At 37.5% G+C, this 14,473-nt stretch overlaps 1 protein-coding gene across 2 annotated transcripts in view; it reads right to left on the reverse strand.

Annotated features, from left to right (window-relative positions):
- LOC122811674 (zinc finger CCCH domain-containing protein 10-like) overlaps positions 1 to 14,473 on the reverse strand; it is a 3,783,075-nt gene that overhangs the window by 170,507 nt on the left and 3,598,095 nt on the right. For both annotated transcript variants that reach the window (XM_044083671.1, XM_044083670.1), the window contains one exon: positions 1,758 to 1,819. In XM_044083671.1, the coding sequence (XP_043939606.1) occupies positions 1,758 to 1,819 (62 nt within the window). The remainder of the gene's footprint in view (positions 1 to 1,757; positions 1,820 to 14,473) is intronic.

A 14,473-nucleotide genomic window follows, 5' to 3' on the forward strand; every position in this document is an offset into this window, starting at 1 on the left:
CAGGAGCAGTCCTGAGTTTACAAAAGCTACATCACAATTAAATACTACAACAGGCCACAAGAATCCTATTCTTGATGTCATAAAGACAGTCTAAACCACTTTTTCCTTGACCACAGACTGAGGAAGAGAGAAAAGATTTTTAGTATCTGGTATCTTCATAGAGGAGACAAAAAGCTGAATGTTTTAACCCCAACATGTCAAAGGACAAATCTAACTTGTCCACCATGTTCAAAGCTTTAGACTTCTTATCTAACAGCAACATGTCAGAAAAAATGTGCTCTGTGGGACCTGCAATGAGCCAAGATTAATTGCTTAATAAAAATTAACTGCATGATGATACCTGGTCAGGATGTTGATCCACTTGACCAGCAGATTACAGACAGCATCCATTCTCTTAGCAGCCATAAGAGCAGAGTATGAGTGTTTTAAGACTGCATAAATGGCATCCTTAATGGTTGGCTCTGAGGGTGGCTGGCACAAAACTCCTACTACTACTTCAGATAATTATGAAAAGCTTTTCCTGGATGGCATATTATATGGGGACTATAGGTCAGTTCACATGGGACTTCATAACCTTAATTTTTTATGAAGGATTGGTTGTCTAGAGAGAAATTGCATGGTGGAGAGGATTCATTTTCCTTTTCTTTTTCAGAGATAATAGCCTTGAGGTCACCAGAGTCTTCACAGGAAAAGAGCAGGAAGGAGCTCCCTACGCCATCACCAGCTCTAGAGGGGCTAAAAATAAGCTCATGCACTGTTGATTCAAGTGAGACAGAGTATGATGGGCACATAAATGGTTTTATTTGGCAGTAAGCTGGAACCTAGAGCTGTAATTGGTAATATATGTACAACAGAGTAAGACACTTTCACTGGGCCTTCTGCCAACATGGGGCCATGCTACCTGAGGGTGCAGTCCAACACTTAAATGAGGAGGCCCCAGCACACCAGAAACACCTCTGCCAGAAAATGGCCTGCATTACTAGTACTATTGGAGGAAGACCTTGTGGACCCTCCTCCACCTAGGTCAAAGAACAAAGCTGGGCTGGTAGGGAGACATGGGAAGGAGGTTCTTTGTTATTCAGCATGACCATCAAGTAACTTAAGAGGAAACTGTCTGAGATTAGGTCAGGTGTGAGCATGACCTAGTTGAACAAATAAATGAAAAAAAAAACGGCCTAAACCAAAGGATGCATCTCTCATGCTAGACCTCCCACAGGGCTCTAAAATCCATGGCTGAGGATGAGAATGAAATTGAGCCCTCAGTAGTTTAGCATTAGCTTGCCATACTTGGGGACTGCAGGGCTGGTTCTCAGATAGACATACCTCTAGGAGAGTTTGATGTGTTGTCTGTCCTTCCATCTTCCAGGCCTTCTGGTGAGACTCCAGCAGAGATGTGCAGCAATGTGTGGAAGCATTTTGACAACACCTGCACAAAGAATTTTCAGCTGCTGGCATTCATTTGCCAATGAGGGATGCCATGAGCTACAGATGAACCCAACAGCAGACTGACAAGGGGGGGGGGTTACAAGTTAGATCACACACTCCTAAGTTGAACAGACACGCAAACAGCTCTTTGGGTGGGCAAAGCCCTAACACCTTGACCTGAAAGCCTACCTCATGACATCATTAACATAATTTAAAATACTGGTTGTTATACAGAAAAGCTGCTTATGTAGTCATGATAAAATTCAACCTGCAACGCATTACTGATTTTATAAGTAATTTTGTTTAGCTACTGAAACAGAACAGCTACTTACCATCACCAAACTCCATTAAATCGTCAGGGAGCTCAACTGGCTCAGAAGATTCAGAAGGGCATCTAAGGAAAATAAGATACATTATAGATATCATAGTTATTTAAAAAGCAATATTTTTAAATGTTGTTTACTTAGCCATGTACAGATCAGAACAGTTTTTTTGTAATCTAACCCGCAAATTACAGACAAAAAAACAGACTTATTCATTCACCTAATGTAAACAGCAAATAAGTGAATGCTTACTGTATCAGCTGATCTTTAAAATAGTCCTCTGTGAGGAGCAACAGTTGGAATCTCCTTTCTGAAAGTCCTCTTGCTGCAATTATTTCAAAGATCTCCAGCTTGGGTATTCCCTGCCAGCACATGCAGTAGCTTCCCTATACCAATATAGAACGTGCTCCCCAGTTCTGCCCCACAGAGAACATGGATTGCTGCATCCACAAGAAGAAAACTGCTATTACACAGGAATCAAAAGTATAAAACAATGAAATGACATGTATTGCCTCTTATTTCAAAAGGCCCTCTAAAATGAGCAACAGTTAGGAAAAACTCCAAGCAATAGAGGTCAAGAGATCAAAGGTTTAAAAGGCAGAATCATGACGTACTGAACATGGAAAGGAAGTATGGCTTCTAAAGGGGAGAAGTGAATGACTGACACAGTAATACTTGTTAAATTTAGGAAATATAAGCATGGCTCTACACAGACGGGATAAAGTTCTGACTATGACTCGGTTGACATAAGTATAAGGAATGGCTCAAGCATGGTAAGAGTCAGGCAGAGAAGAGAGGGAGTGAGTGGATTATGCCAGCTAACCCATCCTAGGGAAGGGAGATGATGGGGCAGGCCAGCTGTGCACTTGTGTAAGTGGAAGCTTGTATGACATCAAGGGCAACAGGACCAGAGACAAATGGGTTTCATGACCCCAGGCAGATGATGGCGGTGTTTACAAATGTGTGTGTGCAGAAGCAGGTACATGAGGGGGAAAGGCACTGAATGCCCGTGAGGTGATGTGGATTCTCATACCAGCAGTAGAGGTCAGGATTTGACCAACAACAAATATGCCCCCATCACTAAAATGCCATGATGGCATAAAATACTGCTCACCCCCACCAGACAGCTCTCACCAGGAAAGAGGAAAAATGGGTTACTCTTAACAGTGGAAGAATTGACAGCTTGCAAGTAAAACAGGAAAAAGCACTGAGAAAAACAAATCTGACAACAGTACACAGAAATGACCAAGTGGGAAAGCAGACGTGCAAGCAATAGCCACATTCTTGAAAATAGTATGTGAGACAGTGACCCTGCACCAAAAGTAAAATGACCCTTTACTGAAATAGCCACTGGCCAATTGGGTGCATAATGGTAGAAAGTTATGCCAACGATAATCAATTTAAAATAGTCTAACTGATGATTGCTAGTCATTTCCTACCAAAAGCAAAGGAGAGAACAGGGTATGTCTTCTAGAAAATGGGTACAAGCTTCACATAAAATCTGAGCTGACCAAATATTTCTAGGGAATAGAAAACCTTTCATCACAGGATTCAACTTAAAGGGAAATAAACAAACTGATATGACAGCTCTGAATCCAGCTTGAGCAAAAAATAAAGTTTTGTTTCTGTACTCAGGATCATAGACAAAACTAAGTATAGTTCTCCAAAACATTATTTATTGGTTAATCAGATAATTCATTTGTGATGACAGTGCTAATCATGCAACTTTTCAATCTGCGCCTACAGCACAGGTCATCTAAGAGAAAACTCCTTCCCATGCCTACAGCCCCTACCAGTGATCACCAATCCTACTCTTTCTGATAAGGACGGGAAGAGTATTGTTAAGTATGGGGAATGGTTCTCCAGTGCTGATAATCAGAATTCTGAATTGTCAGGCTTATATATCAAAGTTTATTCTGAATAACTGTGAAAGTATAAGGAATGTGTTGTCTGCAGTTTCTTCTTGTGTGGAAAAATCTGTTTTAAATAATTTAGTTTTCTCAGTTTGTACAAGTCATTACTAATTGTTTAAAGTGTGTGCACGGCCCAGTTGATACTTCTTCAAGGGCTATGGCCACCGGTACTCTTTTGAGGAGGTTTGCCTGTCTGCATTCTCAGACCCTCCCAGATGAGATTTTAAATACTCGCTTGGATAGAGATTTAGTTTTCGGTTCCTATGCTTCAGAGGTGATAAAAAAGTGTGATGAAAGGGAAAAGTTGATATAGGTATTTGTAAGATTTTCAGTCCTCATTTTCCAAAATTCCTATTGGATTCTCTAATCCCCTCATCCAGTTTTGCAAAAAAAAAAAAGTCTCAACAAAATGCAGGTAAACAGATATTTAAAAAGAAATGGCAACAGGATTCCAAAAAGATTTGAGCAAACCCCCAATACCAAAGACGGTCCAAAAAAAGTCAGAATGACTTTTCAAGGGACCATGCTCCCCCAAACCCCCAGCTACCCCCTTCCCTTCCACAGTCTCTAATTCATCCTTTCCAGGAGTAATTCCTCATCCACCAAACCAGACTCTTATTTCCACCTGTCCTTCATCAAATGCTGCCACAGGGAGTTATACAACCAGTTCCTTCTCCCTAGGTGGGGAAATGTTTTTATTCAATGATGCTTTTAGTGCTAAAGAAAAAAAAATGCTTAGAGACCAGTTATAGATCTTTCTTTCCTAAACCTGTTTGTGATAGTGCCCAACCTCAAAATGATACCACATCACAATGTGCTACCTGTTCCTCCTCATTCAAGTTTACTGCTAACAGAACATTTAAACGATGCATATCATCACACCCCTATTCATTCAGACTTCAGGCATTTCTAAAGGTTTTCTGTTTCTGGATCACAGTAACAGTTATCTACTTCAACTTTAGGACTATCCACTGAAACAAAAGTGTTCACAAAGTCTCTAGCTTCAGTTATAGCTCACTGTAGGCTACAGGCTATTTTTCCAGATTTGGACAACTTGCTTATCTTTGCAGAGTCTTTTTCAAAGTGTCAGGTATTTTTCACTTAGTTAAGATATTTCTTACACAGACTGGTTTTCCAAAAGAATACTCACAAGTCTTATTTTTGACTCCTTCAAACAGGATTGTGTTGCTGGGGTGTCAGTGAGACACCTCAATTCAAAGAGCATTTCTTCCAGCAGAAAAATACATATACATCTAGATTTATTTCTAAGGTTTCTGCTCAGACTTCAATCACCGCAAGGAAATATATCAGGATTTTGGATCTCATGGCATCTGTGATTCTCATGATACCCTGACAAGACTCCACATGAGAAATCTACAATGGTACCTGCAGTCTCTTTGGTCCCAGCACCAACATCCTTTGCCTCTTCAAATCCTTATGCTGGGGTTTGTCAGAAGAGAAACCCTTGGTGGAGATGGCAAATATCCTTAAATCTTGGTCTCTCCTTCTCTTTCACTGTTACAAAGCAGTCAGTCATCACAGACAGACTAGACTTTGCTTGGAGAGAAGTTTTAGGAAGGTTAAAAGTGCAAGGTGTAGGACACAAAGGACAAATGCATGTAGATAAATACAAAATAGTTGCTATTCAACTCTCTGAATCATTTTTGTTCCCTGGGACCTCTTCAAGTTGTTGCCGACAATGCCACAGTTATTTGGTACATCAACAAGCAAGGGGGATCCAGGCTGTATCTCCTTTGTAGACTAGCTTGGGATATAGCTTCACAGCACTATCTCACTGCACAACATACTAGAGTAAAACTGTGTTAGACAAGCTGAGTAGCACACCGGCAGACCTTCACAAATGGAAACTAGATATGGGGGAGAGGGGTCTTCCAAGATTTGATCCATCTGTGGGGAGCTCCTCAAGTAGACCTACTTCCCTCCTCTGTGACTAATCAGCTGGCAAGACTGTGCTCCAAAACTCCATGCAAGAATGTCTACACGACAGATGTCTTTTTCCCTTGGACAGGAATGTTCCTGCATACACTTCCACCCTTTCTGCAGATATCTAGGCTACTTCTGAAGATTCAGGACTCCTTCAAGATCACTGTGGTGACTCCCTTCAGGCCCAGCAACAGTGGTTCTCTCCTCTTTTGGAAATGGGCAGGAGCAACTACCACAAATTTCCTCAAAGAATGAATCTACTTACACAAAATCAGGGGTATGCAATTTACTCCCACCCCAATCAACTTAAAATGACTACCTGAATGATAACTTTTGAATTCCTTTTAGGCACCTGTTTACGGCGTACGTGTAACAGGTACTAATGGAAGCAAGAAAGTCTACCACTATTAAATCATATATTATCAAGTGGAAATGGTTTTCTAGTCGGTGCCAACAACATAGCCACTACCCATTCAGAGCTAGTTGTTCTCTGGTTTTACAATATTTGTGAGCGTTACTATCCTATGTTCTTTCTTACACCTACATCAAGGTTCATTTAATAGCCTTTTCAGCACATCTGTCCATGGATCTTCCTCTTTCAATGTCTTCTCATGTCAAAATGTTTTTAGAGAGGTTTTGCATAAGAGGCCTTAGAGAAAAAGTAACAGTTGCTCCATTTGAACTAGCTAACTTGGCTGACTTGAGGTTAACAGGGCAAATAGTTTTACTGATTGCTCTGACCTCTGTAAGAAGGCCATATGACTTGCAGGCTGTTATGGCGAGTCAACCCTATCTCGTTTTCCACAGAGATGGGGTTTCTTTACCTCTGATTCTTCTTTTATGCCTAAAGTGGTATTCGGGTTTACATCAAGCCAAACAATTCATCTCCATGTTTTCTTTCCTGAATCTAAAAATGAGTGAGAAAGGATAGCCCATACCTTGGATGCCCACAGTAACTCAGATACTATGTTGACAGAACAAAATATTTCAGATCTTTGGATCAACTGTTCATTTCTTTGAAGGTAAGAGGAAGGGACAAACTGTGCCAAAGCAGACTATTTCCATATGGTTTTCTCAGTTTATTAACTTCTGTTATATTCACCACAACAAAACTATTACAGGTAGAGTTAAAGCCCAAACCACCAAGGCCTTTGCCTCATATATGGGTTTTGGAAAGAGAAAGAAGCATTCTAGAAGCAGTAACTTGGTCCACTGTACATACTTTACAAAGCATTACAAGCTTGATTCCTTCTCTTGGTCAAGATCAGGCTTTGCTAGGACCATTCTCCTTCCACCTCCCAAATGTACTAAGCTAGGGTAATATACCCATATATCTAAGGCTACTGCAGCAGTGCTTCAATGTGATGAAAACAGAACAGCTGTGTAAGTAAACTTACCATAACTAACAGTTGATGTTCAGATGATCATTGCTGCAGTATCCACTCTTTCCCTCCATTCCCCTTGTTTTTTGGTGTGCTGTTTATGCCTGGGTGTGGACATTTATTTTTTGTTGTTCCTGGCATTTTCTTTTCAGAGCTCAGCCTGCCTAACTCTGTTGGCATGAAAACTTTGAAGGGCTTGGCACTCAAACCTGTCTTTTTAGTAAGCTCAGGTCAAGCTGATTGATGATTTCGGTAAGTGGAAGGTGCCCTGAAGCTTTGGAGGCTGGCCAGCTGTCATATCCTATATGCAGGATATACCCAATGTAGCTACGGCTGCTATAGTAGTTGTCATTTGAACACCCACTGCAATGGTAACTTTACATATACAATTGCACTTTTCTGACAACAGAATCTCTAAGTAAATGCTTATTTACGCTATTTTAACATGTTTCTGCTTGATTTACAGAGGGCATGTATTGGATTTTCTATCAGTATTTGGACAAGTGAATTTTACTTAGTACTGTGACTGTGAGTGCTGTTGTCGGGTCTATATCAACAAACTGAAATGAAAAGCGAATGGCTTTAACATCGAAAATGCTGTTCATCAAAATAACTCTTGTGGAGGCTGTGCACCCCACCACACCCCCACTAATTATATATGCCAACTCTGAGATCGTAATAGAGTGAGGAAATGGAAAATTTTCCGATCTTCACTGTACCGCGACCTCACAATAAACACCTCGATGAACAGCATTTTCGATCTTAAAGCTGTTTGCTTTCTGGTCTTTAAGATGCAGTGATATAGACCTGCTCTTGTTTACTACAGTGTGCAGACTACAGAACAATGCTTTTAAAAACAGGGGAGAAATAAAAGAGACAGAGATTGGTTATTAAGTAACAGGAATTATTTAAAGGGGCTGACAAAGATTAAAGCACTTTAGAATAAGGGAGATCTGAAAGAACAAGAAGTGGTGCAAGTGCAAAGCACTAAAGAGAAAACAGAGAATTTGGATAATATACATGAGTTTAGAAAGACTACTGTCGAGCAACTATGTTTTGATAATTCCAGAGCACAAAAACTTTCAGCACATCGACTTGAACAACAGAAAGTAGAAAGTGTTGTCACCAAACTTATGGAGACTATAACAAGAAAAATAACTTCGGATCATGTAGAGGTATAAGAGAAACTTTGGAATTTTTTGAAAGTTAATATAAAGCAGCGAAATGTGGAAATTAAAAAAACAGCACAAAGGTAAGTATTTATGGAAGACTTAATTATGCCAAAGTTACAGGTAGATGAAGATTAACAACTATCAGTTAAGATAGGTGGAGGTGAGATAAAAATGGTGATGTATAATCAACATGCAGGAACGTCTTCAAGAACAGATGGCATTTCTGTGGACGTCTGGAAGTTAGGAAGGAAGAAAGTGATAAAGATAGGGAAGATTTTACTTAACAGTATTTTAAAAGGAGGGGAAGAACTAACAACTTGGAAGAAAGCTGTGGTAACTATATTACCCAAGGACAGTAAAGACCTGTCAGACCCAGCTTAATTTAGACCCATTTCAGTTTTAAACGATGATTATAAAGTGTTTACATTTATACTAGGTAAAAGAATGGTAAGTGTTGCCAAAATTGAAAGATATGAATCAATGTGTTTTTTGGAGGGGAGACAAAAACCTGACAGCATTAACAGAAAAATGATGATCCAGAAGCAACAGAATGTAAGAAAATTACCACTGTTGTTGGTGGGTCTTGATGCAAAGAAAACATTCAACAGAGAAAGCTAGGATTTTGCGAGTAGGGCAATGGACACATCTGCTTTCTTTGACACAATAAGGTTAATTAAGAGGACATATGAAGGATCAGAGGCAAGAATTAAAATGGGAGAGTTCCGCTCTGATAAATTTAGTCTGAATTGAGGAAACAAGCAGGGGTTGCCCTTTTTTCCCTTTATTTGCTTTATATTTAGAACCACTGGCAAAGAAAGTAAGGGTCACAGAAATGCAAGGATATAATTGGTATAGTAATCATGAAAAGTTGGCTTTATTTGCAGATATTATTTTGTACCTGATAAATCCAGATAAGGATATCACAATGTTGTGGAACATTTTAAAACAATTTCAAGTCTTTTCAGGAAATACAAATTAATAAAGATAAAGCAAAGGCTATAGTCATAAATCACGTACCAAAACATGAATTGGCTCATCAACACCCACATTTATGGGAACATGATAAGATGAAATATTTCGTTGTATGGATTAAAAAGGCTTCTGTTATAGCAGATAAGGGTATATGTATAGAGACTAAACTAGTGATAATACAAAAAAAACTCAGAAAATGGAAGCTTGTGTTTATGGATACGGATGGTAAGATACAAGAATTGAAAATACTTTTAGTCTCTTTAGTTTTATACAGAAATCAAGCATATTTTATCAACCAGTGGAGAAGTTATGGACAATAATACAGAGTTGCAGGAATTTATCTGAGAAGGGAGGAGGGCAAGAGTTAAGTGGGATAACGTGATCTTTCCAACAGAACAAGGTGGCATATGATTACTTGATTTGAAGGGATATTTTAGAGCTACACAGTTAAGGATCATACACAACATAAGTAGAAGGTTATAATTTAAAGTGGAAACAGATGATGATGAAGCCGGGAGACACTTCAAGAAATAAGGAGAGACAGGTATTCTGGATGCAGATCCATAAGAAAAGTGACAAAATTCATACAGATTATTATATTCTTAAAGTAGCAGAAAGTATTCTAAGAACTAAGCCAACACAAGAATGGAGAAAGAACATCTTGTCAATAGGGATGACTGCAATAAGCAAGATGGGGTTGGAATTTACTAGAGAAAACTGACAAAGGAACCAAGGAATTTGGGAGCAAACAGCTAAAAAAGGAAACGTAATACAGTGGGATCCAGCCAAAAAATGTATGGCCTGTAGGCTACAGACTGCCTTCCATACTGGTAGAACTTTTAGTTGAATCGAAAACAGAAGCTTCTGTTAAAAAAGGGATAATTAATAGGGCATGTAAAATATTGCATGATAACTATAAGAATCAATTAGAGGAAGTTAGAAAACACTGGTAAAACAAACTAGAAAAGGAATTTACAAGGGAACAATGGAAGGACGTGCATGGCTGCCAAGTATGCAGAAAAACCCAGAAGGTTTAGTATTTTTGCCTGGAAGTCTTTGCATAGATATTTTTGCAGACTTCAAATAATTTTTCCTCAGGTGGATAGCAAATGTTGGTGTTGTGATGACGAAGAAAGAGGCAACTGAGAGAACATATGTTTTGGGAGTGTAGTGAGTTAGTAGATTTTAAAAATTTCACACAGAGTACTCTATCAGAAATACTGTGTGAGGGAATATGTGTAACTAAAGAAATAAATCTTTGGAGCTGGGATATAGGATCTGAATGGCCCAGACATAATAGGCATTTTTAAATTTAAATCTGTTAGTTGCCAAAAAAATTTACTAAAACATGGAAATCAAAGTCTACAACAAATGTATTTGAATTACTGAGCATTGTAAAAGAGACAAAATATATGGAAGAGGGATCTTTAGAAAAGAGAAGAAGGAAATTACAGAGAGATCAATGGAAATCGTAGGAACAATACATGCAGAATAATGTTTAGAAGGAAGAGGTTTAAGGGAAGGCAGCAATTTATGTAAAAATGGACTGATAATAGTTATAAAGGAGGACAATATATGTGATGTATAATATATGTGAATAGAAAAAAATGTTAACATTGTTTTCTTTCCTATGAATGTGTGCTTGTTTACCTATGTCTTAAGTGATAATTTAATAAGAGTGTTTAAAAATTTTAGACGAAAGACAAAACACTGCAAAATAAAGTAAGATAGACATATGGTACAGAAAAAATGAACACGTAAGTTAGAAACACACCTCCAGCTTTGGTGTTACTATTCAGTCTATGTATTCATATGCATACATACTCTATGATTACCATTAATTTATTACTCTCTATTTTGCACTAATTTTATTATTAAGGCCCTACACAAGAAGCACAGCAAATCAAAAGTTATAAATACTATAGCAAACAGCATTTCAAAAATCTTTTCCGACATGAAAACAGACTGGTTATCCATGCCCCAGTGCAAAAATCTACAACCTTTTGAGATATAAAATATTTAACTTTATTTTACTACCTGGGATGACTGTGCAGTATATGTATCTCATAAATTCTCCCTTTTGCAACCTGGAATAAATACAGCTCTCATTTTCCTGTGCTAAGTTCAGAAACACTAGTCTGCTCAATCTTATGTCAAAAAGGTCAGGACTTATCCATGATTCCTGCTGTATACAACAGCAGTTTTGCATTCACCCTACATATGCTTCTACACTTTCTAATGATCTCATTACACTTTCACAAACCAATTCACAACCTACATTTTCCCTTCTTTTTTTCCTGACGTGCATTAACGTCATGACCCGCGGTGGTGGTGCTGCGGTAGCGTTGTCGCTTCACAGTAAGACACTGTCTGGTTCGATTCTCAGCTAGAGTGTCTTCTGCGTGGAGACATGCGTGAATGGGCGTACCTTCGTTGAATGTTGTGCATCAGGGCTGGTAACTTGGCACGTAAAAATCAACTACTAATCATTAGCAGAAAGGAGTTCCGTTGTGGCGACCCCTAACCGGGAAAAGCCAAAAGACACAAACAAACAATTAAAATCATGTCTTTTGTAACTGCTGTTTCCCTAAGCAAAATACCCTGGTAGTATCCTTTTATCTCCCATATTTAATTAACATTGATCATTAAATAACTCACATTCTTGAAACTTGATTTTTTTTAATATTCTGAATTTTATTAAGTAACCTTTCTACTTGTTTTCGTAGGCAGTAATATGACTCATTTCAATAAGCATGCTGCAATATGTCATGCCACTTTTTCAAGCTAAAATGTAAATACTATCAGTTATGATACTATACTGCAAAATGTGTTTGCTCGTATACAAATGAGATGCCTACTGCAAGAATGAATATACACACACACACTGTGGATATTGTAAAAACTGTCTGGTAAATGTAACATACTGAGCATTAAAATGACTCTCTCTCCCTACTAATAGAAGGTAGGTAACACAAAATCATGTTCTGTTCTAATAATACCCATTTGTTAACCATGTTGGCCTACTGAACACACAGATCCTTTTCAAGGGCAACCTTAAATTGATGTCACTTTATTTACTGATGGTCACATAGCACGGAAATGAGAAATGAGGGAATCAAATCCTCTACCAAGTACTATATAGGAACTATGTCAAAGCCTTAACCTTCTGCACTAGCTGCGAGACTCATTGCTAATACCATTACCTTTAAGATAAGAAAGTCACTAAATTTGTTTTAATAAACTAATTTATCTAAAACTCCCACTAAAATTGGTTCACACTTACTGAGTAACCATTTTCACTCATTTTTAGCTAGTTTAAAAAATGGCTGGCTTGTCAATGCAAAATGACCAATAACTACATGTCACAAGTATATTTTCTGGCCTAACTTGCTTAAAAACAATATCTGAAGTCATTCTACTAGAAAAAATCCATTTGACAATGATATTTTAAGTATTTTGTTAACATATACGAACATTGAGATAGTTGTATGTTGAAGAATTTTTCTTTCTATAGGGGTCACTAATCTCAAAGTTAGTATATGTAAGTAGCAGGGCTGTCAGGATGCAGCCCACCACCTCTCAAGCTAGACTCTACACTGGAGAATGTAAGGGGGAAGAAATAATTAGGATGTCCTACATTAAGTTTCTAGATTTGATATGTATGTGGGTGGGTGATTACAGCTTTGGAATTACACTTTTTAACAGTCACTGCTATGTCACATTTTAGTCATGCAGCCAAGCAAAACCATAATAAAATCACCACAGACTATGGAATAATGATCATCATCATCTAAAACAGACACATCTTTCAAGATATGCTGACAATCTTTATAGCTCAGTTACACGAAACATCCAAGTTCATGCCCAAGTCTCCTTTCCAAATTATATTAAAAACAGCATGCGTTGCCTATTTTCTGAGAAGCACTGACATCCTTCTCATGATGAAAACTTTGCCTCCTGTAACCCACACAAAATACTGATGCTTAGAACGTCACCCTGCTTATACCCCGTTTGGTGTGTAAAATGTGAACTTTTTCTTTTTTGCATACTAGCTCTGGACAGCTATACATACCCTAATCGGATTCCAAAGGCTGCTTCAAAAACAGAATAGTGCTTATAAGTCCCCCCAAACAAAATAGTGTAGTGCAGATTGTAAGATTTAGTGATCTGTGTTGTTGAATTAGTCAGGGTTAGTCACTGTCTGCATTTAAAATGTTTAAATTTCATGTATTACTGTATAAGTAAACTAAAATGTAAGATGATTATATGTATTTTTACTATGCACTTCTCACTTAAAAGACACAGACACTGTAGCCTTTATCTTCTACTAGACTGTGCTTTTACTTTGTTCAGAATCAAGAGGAAGAAACTTAATTATGCCTTCCCAAATTATTCAGGCCACTGAGTCTTTGCTGTCTAACTGTAAATTAACAGCTGGCTAGACGGTGGCTTGCTGTCAAAAGTGTGTACAGAACCTAGCAAGAAATTAAATGCTCCGAGTAATGGTAAACGACCTGACAAAAATAAGAGGAATATTTATTTTGTAACAGCTTACAGTATATTTAGTGATAAATTTATTAACTTTAGATATTATTGGAGGTTTTTAATAATAAAAAAAAATTTTTTAACACTTAATAGCCCTCTGATTTCTAATACTGATGAATGGAGTTTAGGGAATATGCTTGTCCATAGTTGTTTTATTCTCCCTAGTATTCAAATGGATACAGGTATTAATTCCTTGGTGGGTACCTTTCCCTGTGGTAATTGTTTTAGTTGTAGATATATTTTATGTTCCTTTCAAAAAACAAATAATCTGAAGTTTAATCCTAATAAAATATTTTCATGTGTTACAGAAGGCATTATTTATGCCCTTAAGTGTCCATGTAATTTATTTTATATAGGGCAGGGCAAAGCAGTCTTAAAATGCAGGTTACAAGAACATATTAGAGATATAAAAAAACAGTGGTTAGAGAGCCCCATAGCTTTACACTTTAAACAATACCATCAAAGTGATGCGTCATTGTTGCTGGATACCATTTTGGAACAAATGGTGTGAAAATTGGTGAAGATAATTTACTTAAAGGCAGATTATTGTAGAAAGAGACTATACACACACACACACACACATATATATATATATATATATATATATATATATATATATATATATATATTATTTATTTATTTATTTATTTATTTTTAAGTATGGCACTTTAACATCTTCTGGTTTAAATATAGAATGCAATTGGAAATATTTAATTTAACTTGATTTTTTTGTTTAATAAACTGATTAATTGTTTAAGTTTTGCATAAAAGCTGCTCTTAAGATTGTGTTTTATTAC

This window comes from Protopterus annectens, chromosome 9.part0 (assembly GCF_019279795.1).
Source record: "Protopterus annectens isolate FY-2018-M chromosome 9.part0, PAN1.0, whole genome shotgun sequence".
Lineage (NCBI taxonomy): Eukaryota > Metazoa > Chordata > Ceratodontiformes > Protopteridae > Protopterus > Protopterus annectens.